Source organism: Mastigoproctus giganteus, chromosome 5, assembly GCF_048544385.1.
Source record: "Mastigoproctus giganteus isolate SK-2022 chromosome 5, ASM4854438v1, whole genome shotgun sequence".
Classification (NCBI taxonomy): domain Eukaryota; kingdom Metazoa; phylum Arthropoda; class Arachnida; order Uropygi; family Thelyphonidae; genus Mastigoproctus; species Mastigoproctus giganteus.
In genome coordinates, this window is record NC_143579.1 from 67,185,210 (window position 1) to 67,198,872 (window position 13,663).

Here is a 13,663-nt window from a genome sequence, read left to right on the forward strand (position 1 = left end):
TCCTGAACAGTTTGAGCATGTGTATGTCCTTGCACTATTGCGATGAAGCAGCCGTGTGGAAGTTTCACTGATTCAGTTTCTTTTGAATTTATTGTAATATTGTTCAGACACAGTACACTGTTTTTCCACAGTATCAGTGTAGCTATTATCTTTCATATTAAAAGAGGTGATGATCGTGTGCTTGCCATCAGACTTCCAGATTCTTGTGCTCCTTGTGGAGGTGGAGATGTGCTACCCTCCCTCCGAAATCTTTATTGTTTAAATTTAGGAGCACAGTGATGGATCCAGGGCTCACCTTCTATGATTTTTCTTCTTAAAAACACATATTTTTCTGATGTTGGTAGGTGCTTTTGAGATTAGCATGGATGTCAACTGTAACCTGTCTTTTTTCAGAGTAAGGAGTCAAGAGACCCAATATGAACAATGTGTCATTCTTAAATGTTCTTTAAAAAGGTTTTCTGTGCTCCCATAATGCCCAAGACCTCTTCATTTTTCTAATTCATTTGTCTTCAAGACCAATAACAGAATGCTGTACCAATAGTCACATCAGTTATTGGTGTTGATATATGCCTTGAGATAGAGCTGTGTCCTGTGCTGGTTCTTCCTTGTTTGAACGGTTTATGCCATCTAAATACAAATGGATCTGGGTGTAGCAGATTCCCCATAGGCTTTTTTCAAATGTTCTAATGTCTTGGTGTTTTGTTCTTTGGTAGGACACAGAATTTTACATAAGCTTACTGTTTGTTCATCATTCCACTTGTGGTTATATCATCCTTGTTTCAGATAGCTGCTGGTTTTCAGAGATTGAAGATCTCCAGAGAGAACAAATTAATATATTAGGAATGAATATCTGATAAGTTCAAATGTACATGTAGTTCATTAATAATAATTCATCAAAATTTAAAATTTTACTAAACAGAATGTTTATTAATTGCATATCTTTAATAATAGGTTATTTATTTCCTTTTCTTTTATTAATTAATTTTTTTTTTAAAATTTTCTTCTTATTATTTTATTTATTTATTTTTTTTGGCTGGTGCAGCATTAGCCATAGGCTTCCTTTCACCATGTGACCATTGATAATACTAATACTAAATAATAAAATATGTACATGATATTATTGATGAATGTGATGAACTGATAGGTTCTGGTGCTCCGGTCCACTCTCATCCCTGAATTTAGTGTTGTAAAATTAGTCTTGATCTTCTTATGATTACTTCTCATATAAGAAGATTCTTGTCTAGTCTTTAAGCCAGATGCTAAATGAATATTTTTCTATGTCATATAGGCATCATTTTATAAACCATCTCAAGAAAGATTCAAAATTCTTATGGAAGGTGATGTATTTCCATCAGACAGAGTAAGTATGTTATAAAACTTTAATATCTGTTACTACCCTCCAAAAAGTATCTGAACACACAGTTTCATATTGATGTCACTGTCATTCATTTCATTATCATTTTGTTTTCCCTTTGGCTGCTATAAATCACTCCCTCACAAGTAGACTTTCTGCCAAGAAAAAATGGATTGCAGTGAGTATGCTCATCTATTCCTCCGGAAAACAGTAATCAGTTAAGCTCTACCTCACCTGACATTCCAGTCCATCCCATAGATATTCAGTAGGGTTAAAATTAGAACCTTGCACCTGCCCATTCCAACTTTTCAACATTCATTTTCACATACCATTCCTGAACTCTGCTGGGGCATTACCCTGTTGAAACTAACTTTGGTTTGTGCCAAAGAAGTGGCACATCATAGGGAGCATGAATTGTCCAGAATGGATAATGTAGGTGTCAGCATTCATACCTACACAATTGTCAAAGGTCTGTGATTCAGTTTCTGTTGAATCATGGGCTGTCATTATAGAATGTATGGATACCATGGAAAGAGACCCACACCATAAACTCACCTTGCTTCCTCTGAACTTCACTGTTGACACAATACACCTCCAGTAGCAGGTTCTCTAGCATCATTCACATCCATGTCTTCCATCTAGTTGGAATACAGTTTAGTGGAATTTGTCATACCATCGATTTCCACTGCTCTATGGATAAATTACGTCATTTGTTGTACCATGTAAGGAAAGACTGCTTATTGTGGTTGATGATGGTTGGATTATGCATCATCACCCTTCCATGAAAACAGAGGTTTTCATGGAAGCTCCACATAGAGCTCCACAGGTATTGTATTAGTGTGGTCTCAACAGTGGTGGTGGTACTGCCACTGTCCCGCAAGGCACAGGATCCCCTATGGTTCTACTTCATAACAAGTAAGGGATCCCCTATGGTTCTACTTCATAACAAGTAAGGGATCCCCTATGGTTCTACTTCATAACAAGATCCCCTATGGTTCTACTTCATAACAAGTAAGGGATCCCTATGGTTCTACTTCATAACAAGATCCCCTATGGTTCTACTTCATAACAAGTCAGCAATATGACATCCAAGAATATTGATCCTCTTGAAATCAGTCAGCTTGGCTTTGTATGCTATGACAAGAATGACTAACTTGTGTGCACCTTTCTTATATACTGTTCTGAGTCACTTGTTTGTATGGAAAGTTTGTTGGACTATGTAAACAGGGTGTCTGGATACTTTTTATGGAGTGTAGCATTTTATTATATTTCTTTAATTTGTTCAATTTCACTTTTAGTGGGTTCATAGATTGATGTCTAGCAGTTAGCTAAATGAAAGCAAAAACATTAAATAATTTAAGACATAAATGAATACTCTTTTTCTTGAATTACTCTAATAGTGCAAGTGCTGAAATTTCTATGTAATAGTCAGTTAAAAGTATATATGAAAGAAGTTTAAAGTTTGTACTTAGCCATTCTGAGAGAATATCAAGTTCATCGTCAACCAGTGAACTGTTCTTACAGCATTCCCACTACAGATCATCAGCTAAAAAAAAAAAAAAATTCACACGACCATTCCCTCTAAAAGTTTGTCCAGTTCCTCCTTGAATTTATTTAAGCTATCAACTTCCAACGAACTTCAAACTACCAACAACAGATGGAAGTTTGTTCCAGCAATTAACCACCCACTGGCCAAAGACAAATTTTCACATATCTATTCTACAACTGTCTTTCCTCAATTTGAATTTATGCCCCCTCAGGTTCATAATTTGAACAAGCGGAAGGATCCCATCAGAATTCAGCATGCTCAACCCATTCAAGGCCTTATACACCTCAATCAGATCACCACGCAGGTGCCTAGTCTCCAGCCACTGCAATTTCCAGAACTTAAGCCTGTCTTGGTAAGAGAATCCCTTCATTCCCTTCACCAATCTTGTTGATCTTTTCTGTACACGATCAAGCAAATCTACATCCTTCCTAAAATGAGGCCTTCAGAACTGTACGCAGTGCTTAAGGCATGGCGTGACCATTGCCTTATACAAGGGGATAATCACCTACTTTTCCCTGCTAGCAAAATTCCTGTATATCATTGACAATTCCCCATGACCTGCTCTGGCAACCCATCTGCATTGCTCAGAAAATTTCATATTTGACTGCACAATTACTCCCAGATCTTTTTCATTTTCTACCATACTAAGTATAGTACCACACAGTTGGTACGTTTCACTCTGGTTACTACTTCTACCCATATGTAACACTTTGCATTTGTCAATGTTAAAAACTTCAGTTGCCACTTCTCAGCCCCTCTGCCCAACTTGTCTAGATCCTCTTCCTTGTATCAAACTTTGACATTAAGCTTGATATACCTTCATATATATCATTGATAAATATACAAAACAACAGTGGGCCCAACACCAAAGTCTGTGCGACTCCACTAATAATATTAGTCCACGAAGAGCAGTGTCCATTGATTACCCCCCCCCTCTGTCTTCTCATTTTATCCATTATAGCAACTTACCCTTAATATCATTCTGCTCCAATTTGTACAGTAGTCTTCCATGCCCAACAGTGTAAAAAGCTTTCCTGAAATCAAAGTATATGATATCAAAATTATTTTTTACATCCAGTTCCTTTGTAACCACATCATAGTATCCAATCAAATTTGTGAGACAAGACTCTCCCTTATCAAACCCATTCAGTGTCTGAATTATTGCTGCAGTCTTGTCTAGATGATCCTGCAATGCATCTTTATCCAGTGATTCAATTATGTTACCTGGAACAAAAGTTAAACTAACTGGTCTGTAATTACTCGTGTCACCCTTCGATACCCCTTTGTGAATTGGGGATACATTTGCACATTTCCAGTCTGTGGCAACTTCCCCTGAGTCCAAGGATGCTCTCATAATTATGCCTAAGGGTTTGCTTAGTTCCTTTGCCACCTCCTTTAATATAACTGGATAGATCCTATCCACCCCAGTTGCCCTTTTTATGTTTAACTTCAACAATTTCTTCTCCATTTTGCTCTCAGTTATTACAAAATCATTAAGCATCCTGTTACAATTTGATAACTTTCTGCCATTTTCAAACCTTAATAACTCCTCATGTGTGAATGTAGCTACATGCAAATTACTCATTCAGTTTGTTTGCTATCTGAGCAGGATCATCAACAGTCGACCCATCGATATCAAGTGGACCAATCTGATTCAAAGAGTAACACTTTGACGATATTCTATGTTTTAAATGCATATTTATGCATGTTTACATTCAAAATATGTACTATGTAGTGTGTAGGATATTTAAAAGAAAGTCAACTTTTGCATGAGATATTAAACTTTCTTAATTTGGTGAATTTAGTATGTAGATCTAGTTTTGTGGCATTCATGCTAATCTGATTTGATTCCCCGTGATTTCTGACTGTAAAGAAGAGCAAGTCAATGCAGCTAAATCTAATAATGCCAGTCATTTTAAGCAAAGAATCACATCTTCCATGATAGTATAGTGGCTTTTGGACAATTATCACTCATGGACCATTCTAAAGTCTTCAGTTGAGGATGAAATTAGCTGATCTCAGGTGGAGGGGGGAGAGTAGACTTTCAAAGAAACAAATGTTTCTATTCCATGGGAGGAAATTTATAATTTCCCCCCATGAATTATTCTGGATTATTCAGCTTGCACAACCTGCAAATTAACTTTTAACATATACTTGTAAAGACTTTTAAATAAAGGAATGGAATTGATTTCAATGTAGGTGTGGAAATATGATAATAAATGCTTCTTTGCTTGGGTTTATACTCACTTTGGAAATAGCTTGTGAACAATATATTTGATCTAACCAAGTAGCCAAGTGGTGTGTGGAAGAAAAACTTCAGGTTGCAACTGTAATGACAGGTATATGAATATTAAATCCAAAAGCTAATTAAAACATTAGAACAAAAAAAAAAAAAAAAAACCTTTTTCTAATGGTTTACATCTAACACTATTTCATGCATACATTATTACGTAGAATTCAATTCTCCCATAAACTTGTAAGCACAGTCAGGTAAATAACAACTTTTACTCTTTGAGCTAAATGAAACAGTTTGTAAAATCTTGATATTTCAAGATTCTAGATCCACATCTAGATCTAGTGCTGGATCTAGATGTGGATGCATGTATGCTGCTTCAAAATATTTTGAGGAACATTTTCTTCTTCTTCTTCTTCTTCAAAAAAGATGGATAGAGGAATAGTAGTCCCTGTATTCCCCTTTATCTTCACCTTTGCTTTGCAAGCAAGCAATCGCTCTTCATTTAAGAGTAGCCTTTTTGCAGGCCATTAAGATTAATGGGAAGGAAACTCAGACCATGAAGCATGAGCTTATCTGTATATTGCAAAAATTAGTAAAGATTGTAGAATATTACAGAGAGTAGTGTTCTTTTTCCAAGTTATATTGCATACGCTCTAAAGCCAGTTTGTTTAGCAGGATGAAAAATCCCCTCACACACACACACACACACACACACACACACACACACACACACACACACACACACACACACACACACACACACACACACACACACGATACAGTAAATTCTCACTTACTTGGACTAATAGGGGTAAGGGTTATTTGAATTAGTGAAAAGTCCAAATTATACAACGTAATTACGTGTCATAATCCATACAAATAGGCACATTTACAACAGAGTATGCTAATTTAGATGTTAATTAGAGCACAAATATGGCAAAAAGGAAAATTTTGTCTAGATGTGGGTTAAAATAAAGAAAAGGCTTAATAGGCTTAGACTTGTTGATGTTGATCAATGTACATGTGGCCAAACAAAAGAAAACAAGTCAGCATATATTATTTGATTGTGAGAACTATGTAGATTTGAGCCAGTCTAGTGTTAGACCGAGAGTTTCGGGATCTCTCAATAATCAGGCGGAATCTATTCACTGATAAATAGCTAATGCAGTGTTTTGGGATATTTTAAACTTTATTAAAAACGACGCTTCTTTAAAACTGTTCAGTCTACCCAAAATCAACTATTTTATTGTTAATATTATATCTCGGGAATATGTGGGATAAGATTATAAAACTATATTCATTCGAAACCTATGTTTTAATACAATAAGAGAGCAGAAACTTATTTTCAAAGGAGAGTGAGTGTGTACGGACCAATAATGCTTTTCCCCATTGCCCTAGTTCCTGGTCGTTGGCCTCGCACCAACAAAGCCAGAACACATCCCCTCTCACGCCCACGATGGTCCTAGCAGGGGCTTTATTGTTACAGTGCGAGGGGACGTTCAGTCGTCCCCTCTGGACGACTACCAAAAGTGTGGTAGTGTCCCTGCGAAATGGACATTCTTGGATGATTCTATCACCGTGACGTAGAACAAGATAATGTTAGTATATAAGAGATGGAGGGCACCAAGAAAGGAGAGAAGGAGAGACCTTTTAGCTTTTCCAACAGAGAGACTGGCAGGAGAGTGGAACGTCTCGCCGTTGAAAGTCCAGGGTCCGAACAATGTGAAGGGAAGGTTCTGCAGTCGTTTATCGCTCCAATCTCAAGAACGGCCGAGGAGTATCGGAAATAAAGGAAGAATGGCTCAGAAAAAAAACCACGCCCTAAGTCCATCCAGAGGGAAGGAGATTTCTCACAATCTATCCCGAAGCAAGAGATTTAATGGGTAAGCCATTATTTTATTTGCATGAAAGTAAACCTCGGGAACACAACACAAACGGATACCATTTCAATGCTTCCTTCCTAAATATTTAATCTTTGTTAATTTCATAATATAGAATGGGAATCTCTCCCATGGTAGTTGGTACACAGAATCTTACAGCAAAGTGCTGGAGAGATAAGAACCAAGAGGGGATGAACCTGTTCACATTAGAACGGAAGTAAGACGGTTTAAAGGTGATGAGCACATCAAACGTACTTTGCCCAAGGTTCTTCTGTCCACAACCGTTCTGTTCTATGTATTCAATGTTTTGTGAATGTTGTAGCTTGTTAAACCAGAGCCAAACAATAAGTCTATTGAAGGAATAGTCCCAGTGATACCAGAATCCAGTATGTTGTAAAGATGTCTTTTTGCCAATACAATACCCTTGGCATGAACAGAAACCTAGAAGCAATATATATACATAATTTTAACTTCTACACAAACCCACTAGATGGAGTGTAAATCTGTATGCATGTTTTCTTTTGTGATAATAAATATTGTTATGTGTTACACAATGCTTCATTCTCTCAAATACACCAGTGCAAACTGGTAATCAAATACACCAGTGCAAACCAGTTCAGACCCAGGAGGGGATCATTGCGGTGGATCGAGTTGACATCCTGTGCTCACTCGATCTTTTAAACACAATGCGAATTCAATGCTGCAGCGATTGGGTGCTAGAACAGCATTTAATAGCCAAGAGCACGGATTTTGATTTTGTCCTAGCCCGACAATCATCTCATTTAGAGCAATTGTCATAAGATAAAAGTAATACGGCCACAAGTCAAGGGGAATAAACACAGAAAAAGACAAAGAAAGAGAGAGTCCCTGGCACTAGAACATTTATACAATAGTTTAGTTAGTTCTAAACTGCCACTTTTGAATTTTATGATAATGAGAACTGTAGGGAGTTCAAAGAGTTTGCCAATAAAGTTATTGTTAAATGTAAGACATTTCTGAATTTGAATGTTTTATTAAATGTTCTCTGAACTTGTAGGCATTAGATAATATATCTTACTACTGTTAGTTGTATATGTTATATGATTAGGTAGTTTATGTTAATCATGGTTAACATAATCTCTATATGCAGTACTGTTGTAACTTTGTTTTGTTCCCCATTTGGGATTGGCAGTTGTCACACAGGAAATGTGAATGAAATTAAAGGTTAACTTTATATTTATAAAAATTTATTTAATGATGGTTAAGAAAGTATAAGAATTTAGAAAATGCAGTGCTGTAAAGTGTGTTTAAGTAATGCCCTGGTAACACTCTCTTTTCAAGAGGCTGAATGAATATTGCCTTCTTCCAATGTGATATCTAGTATCTTCTCCTTCTAGTCATATCCTTACTTTTCTCAGATTGATATCCTTTTTGCTACTGTTGTGCAACAAATTTTCCTACTCTTCATTATTCATTGTTTTCTTCATTATTGATTTTTTCTGTGAGGAAGTGAAGTAGAATACAGTAGCAAGTATTCTACTATTACTGTATTCTACAGTAGAAATCAGAATGCTAATGTATTCTACTTCACTTCCTGGCCTGCTCACCATCTGAATTATCAGAAAATGCAGACATACTTTGTTTCTTTCAATACAAATGTGTACAGCTGAGGGAACCCTGGATACATAAATTGCATGATGAGGTCTGTGGTATTGGGGTGTAAGAAATGGTGCTTTATGCTGTCAGCATCTATTGCTCGATAAAATTTCATTGGAAGGATGTGTTGGTGCATTATCTATCAATATTGATGCTTTAACCCAGCAGTCTTGGCACCCTAGTCATAGCAAACATAGTTGCAGATCACCTGACAGTTGACCAATTCTCTTTTAAATTTCAAAAAAATTTTCTAATTTTATAATAAAAAAAATTAAAATTTTCAAAAATGCTGTGTTTTTTACACCACTTATCTCCAAAAATATATTCTGTACAGGACCAGGGTATGTCTGCCAGGCGCAAAGGTTGATGACGTTGTAGAGCGGATATCATCTTTTAAGGGCACAAAAGGTGATATAGTTGTACACATTGGCACTAATGATATTAAGAGTAGGAGACCGGCGGAATTACTTGACAAGTACAGGTCACTGTTGAAAAAAAGCCGTGAAGTAGGGTTGAATTTGAAAGTGACTGCAATTCTGCCCAAACACGATAGGAGGGATTATATGATGAGAGCCTTGTTGATCAATTCGGCCCTGTAAAGTTTGTGCAAGGCTGAAGGAGTAGAATTTTTTTCAGCCTGGTCTGTACTTGTTAACAGGAGAGACTGCTTCTACAGGGATGGGATACACTTAAATAGAAAGGGTGCAAGAATATTTGCTGATGCTGTCCAGGCAGCATCAGCAAATATTCTGTTAGTTGGGTTGGAAAACTGCTAGTTTTGGGGGGATACAAGGGCTAATAGATTAACAGTAGCCACTGGCAGAGGTGAAAGTGATTCTTGCACTGCTTCTATTGAAATGAGCAGCAGCCTGGAAAACAAGATGCAGGATATTTCAGAGACAGCTAAGAATAAGAACAGGTGCATGTATACTTGCATGTACACCAATGCTAGGAGTTTGGTAAATAAATTTGATGAATTTGAGGTATTCATCAAAACATCAAAGGCAGATATTGTTGGGATATCAGAGACGTGGTGTCACACAGATATAAGGAATGCAGAACTGGAATTTGGGGAGTACAATGTGTATAGAAAGGATAGACAGGATAGGAGGGGAGGAGGGGTTATGCTATTAGTTAAGAAACACATAAAATCCAAGGAAGTGAAGCCAGTCGACATCGATGGACAGGGCAGGGCAGCGTCGAGACAGTTTGGTGTGACATAAGCATAGGGAAATCAAAATTGAGAGTAGGAGTGTGCTATAGGTCTAATGACTCTGATGAGTATAATAAGATACTGTACAGGGAAATAGAGTGGGCCAGTAAATCAGAGTCTTATAATGGGGGATTTTAATTTCCCAGATATTGACTGGAATTTGTGGGTTGGTCACTCACACACTAGAGGCTTTTGTGGATTTATTGGATGATTGTTTTCTACATCAGCATGTTCAGGAGGCAACTAGAGGGAGCAATCCTCTTGATCTGATTATCAGTAGTGATTCTTCATGCATTAAGAATCTGCAGATAAAGGAACCACTAGGTGGCAGTGATCACAGTGTGCTGAAGTGGGATTTACTCAAGGAGGTAAGGGTTTTTTTACTCAAGGGAAGGGTTTTTGCTTTCGTAAAGGTGACTATGATGGTCTGAGCCAGTATTTAAATTCTATACAGTGGGACCAACTGATGATGTTACCAACAGTAAATTCAAAATGGGAAGCATTCAAAGAACTAATCTTGGAAGCTGCCAGGCTTTACATACCAACTAAGAAATATTGTTCAAGGTTCAGGCCTAAATGGATGTCAGATGAACTAATGAGACATATGGCAGAGAAGAAAAATGCATGGGATACACACAAATTAATGGGTGACATGGAAGCCTATGATAGATATAAGTTGGTCTGTAACCAAGTCACAAAGGAGATTAGGCAGGCAAAGGCAGATTATGAGAAATCCTTGGCAAAGGATGCAAGGAAAAACAACAAAGAGTTCTTTACCTATGAAAACTCAAGAAGGAAAGGGATGAATTAGATTGGTCCACTGGATATTGATGGTTCAACAGTTGAGGATCCTGCTCAGGTGGCTAACAATCTAAACAAATATTTTGCATCTACATTCACACATGAGGAGTTATTCAGGAAGGGGAATGTCGTAGGTGAAATAAACATTGGCAGTGAGCTAGATGATTTTGTAATAACTGAGAGGAAAGTGGAGGAGAAATTGTTGAGGATAACCATAAAAAAGGCACCTGCGGTGGATGGGATCTATCCAGTTATATTAAAGGAGGCAGCAAAGGAAGTAAGCAAACCCCTCGCCATAATTATGAGAGTAATTTGGACTCAGGGGAGGTACCCATAGACTGGAGATGTGCAAATGTAACCCCAATTCACAAAGGAGGATCAAAGGCTAACACAAGTAATTATAGACCTGTTAGTTTAACATCTGTTCTAGGAAAATTAATGGAGGCACTGGTTAAAGAAACACTGCAGGATCATCTAGACAAGAATTCAGTTATAGCTCAGACACAGTATGGTTTTGTTAAGGGAAGGTCTTGCCTGACCAATTTGATTGGATACTATGATGTAGTCACAAAAGAACTGGATGCAGGGAATAACTTTGATATTATATATTTGGATCTTAGAAAGGCTTTTGATACTGTTGCACATGGAAGACTGCTGCACAAATTGGAGCAGTGTGGCATTGGAGGCAAATTGCTGCTATGGATAAAGGCTTTTGATACTGTTGAGTGGCAGAAGACAGAGAGTGGTAAGCTGCTGACGAGGCTACTAGTGACGGTCGTGTTCCAAGCCGCTAAGTGGATTTTTCTTATTTACTGATTTGAAATTATTGTTTTTCTAAAACTTTTGATTTAAATTTAGTAGTATAACATTATTTTGTGATTTTTTGATTAATTTGGTGTATTTATTCTTTACTCGGCCTTGTAAAAGTATCGGTAAGGGTTTCCACGTGTTCGTAACTACCGCTACCGTTATTAACTTTCCCGCCATTGTGATACCGTACTAGATATACCGTAGGTTATATACCGTACTAGATAGCGTTAGTTGAACTTCGTGAGCAGTTAAATTGTACGTTTAAATAAATACATATAATGACTTAGATTACAAACGTAATATAATTAATAACATAACATAATTAATTAATAAATTAATAGAATCATGACTCAGACCAGAGCAGCAAAGCAAAAGGCTCAAGCTAATGGAAGTGCTGTGGCTCAGAGCAGAACTGAGGGGGGCAGTTGTCCTCTGACTCACAGCCTTATAAAATGCACTGTTTGCTTGATGTTTGCAGAGCAATCGGGTACGGAACATGATACTGCCAAGGGGGATGTCTTTGTGTGTGCGCGATGCAAGGAGTGTATCGATATCAGGCAACAACTCGGCGTTCTTTTGGGCCTATATGAGAGCTTGAAGGACAGGGTGGATGCCCTCGAAGAAACTAAATTGAGGGGCCCATCAAGCTCTCAGCTGCCCACATCAACGCCAGAGCTTGCACTTGGGCATCGCGTGACACAGAGACAACCCCTAAGGCAGAATGCGCTGGTCCCGAAGGAACTAGTAGTTGTTGGTGACTCTATTGTCAGGGAAACGGGGAACATGCTTTGTAAAAAAGATAGGTGGAACAGGACCAGGGTATGTCTGCCAGGGGCAAAGGTTGATGACGTTGTAGAGCGAATATAATCTTTTAAGGGCACAAAGGGTGATATAGTTGTACACATTGGCACTAATAATATTAAGAGTAGGAGACCGGCAGAATTACTTAACAAGTACAGGTCACTGTTGAACAAAAGCCGAGAATTAGGGTTGAATTTGAAAGTGTCTGCAATTCTGCCCAGACACGATAGGAGGGAGTATATGATGAGAGCCTTGTCGATCAATTCGGCCCTGGAAAGATTGTGCAAGGCTCAAGGGGTAGAATTTTTTTCAGCCTGGACTGTACTTGTTAACAGGAGAGATTGCTTCTACAGGGATGGGATACACTTAAATAGAAAGGGTGCAAGAATATTTGCTGATGCTATCGAGGCAGTGTTAGGTGGGTCGGAAAACTGCTAGCTTGGGGGGAGACAAAGACCAATAGATTGACAGTAGCCACTGGCAGAGGTGAAAGAGATTCTTGCACTGCTTCTATTAGAATGAGCAGAAGCCTGAAAAACAAGATGCATGGTATTTCAGAGACTGCTGGGAGCCATTGTGGTACAAGTAAACACATGGGTTGTGTTAGGGTAGCTAAGAATAGAAACAGGTGCAGGTATACTTGCGTGTACACCAATGCCAGGAGTTTAGTAAATAAATTTGATGAATTTGAGGTATTGCTCAAAACATCGAAGGCAGATATTGTTGGGATATCAGAGACGTGGTGTCACACAGATATAAGGGATGCGGAACTGCAATTTGGGTAGTACAACGTCTATAGAAAGGATAGACAGGATAGGAAGGGGGGAGGTGTTATGCTATTAGTTAAGAAACACATAAAAACCAAGGAAGTGAAGCCAGTCGACATCGCTGGACAGTGCAGTGTTGAGTCAGTTTGGTGTGACATAAACATTGGGAGATCAAAATTGAGAGTAGGAGTGTGCTATAGGCCTAATGACTCTGATGAGTATAATAAGGAACTGTACAGGGAAATAGAGTGGGCCAGTAAATCAGAGTGTCTTATAATGGGAGATTTTAATTTCCCAGATATTGACTGGAATTTGGGGGCTGGATACTCACACACTAGCAGGGCTTTTGTGGATTTATTGGATGATTGTTTTCTACATCAGCATGTTCGGGAGGCAACTAGAGGGAGTAATACTCTTGATTTGATTATCAGCAGTGATTCTTCATGCATTAAGAATCTGCAGATAAATGAACCACTAGGTGGCAGTGATCACAGTGTGCTGAAGTGGGATTTACTCAAAGAGGTAACTACCATTAGGGGTAAAGGGAAGGGTTATTGCTTCCGTAAAGGCGACTACGATGGACTGAGACAGTATTTAAATTCTATACAGTGGGACCA

The 13,663-nt window shown here is 38.1% G+C and overlaps 1 protein-coding gene across 1 annotated transcript in view; it reads left to right on the top strand.

Annotated features, from left to right (window-relative positions):
- The window catches only part of LOC150085463 (kynureninase-like), a 243,115-nt gene that overhangs the window by 112,653 nt on the left and 116,799 nt on the right, over positions 1-13,663 (top strand). The window contains exon 6 of the mRNA XM_090374572.1: positions 1,289-1,360. Coding sequence (XP_090230698.1) covers positions 1,289-1,360 — 72 coding nt within the window. The remainder of the gene's footprint in view (positions 1-1,288; positions 1,361-13,663) is intronic.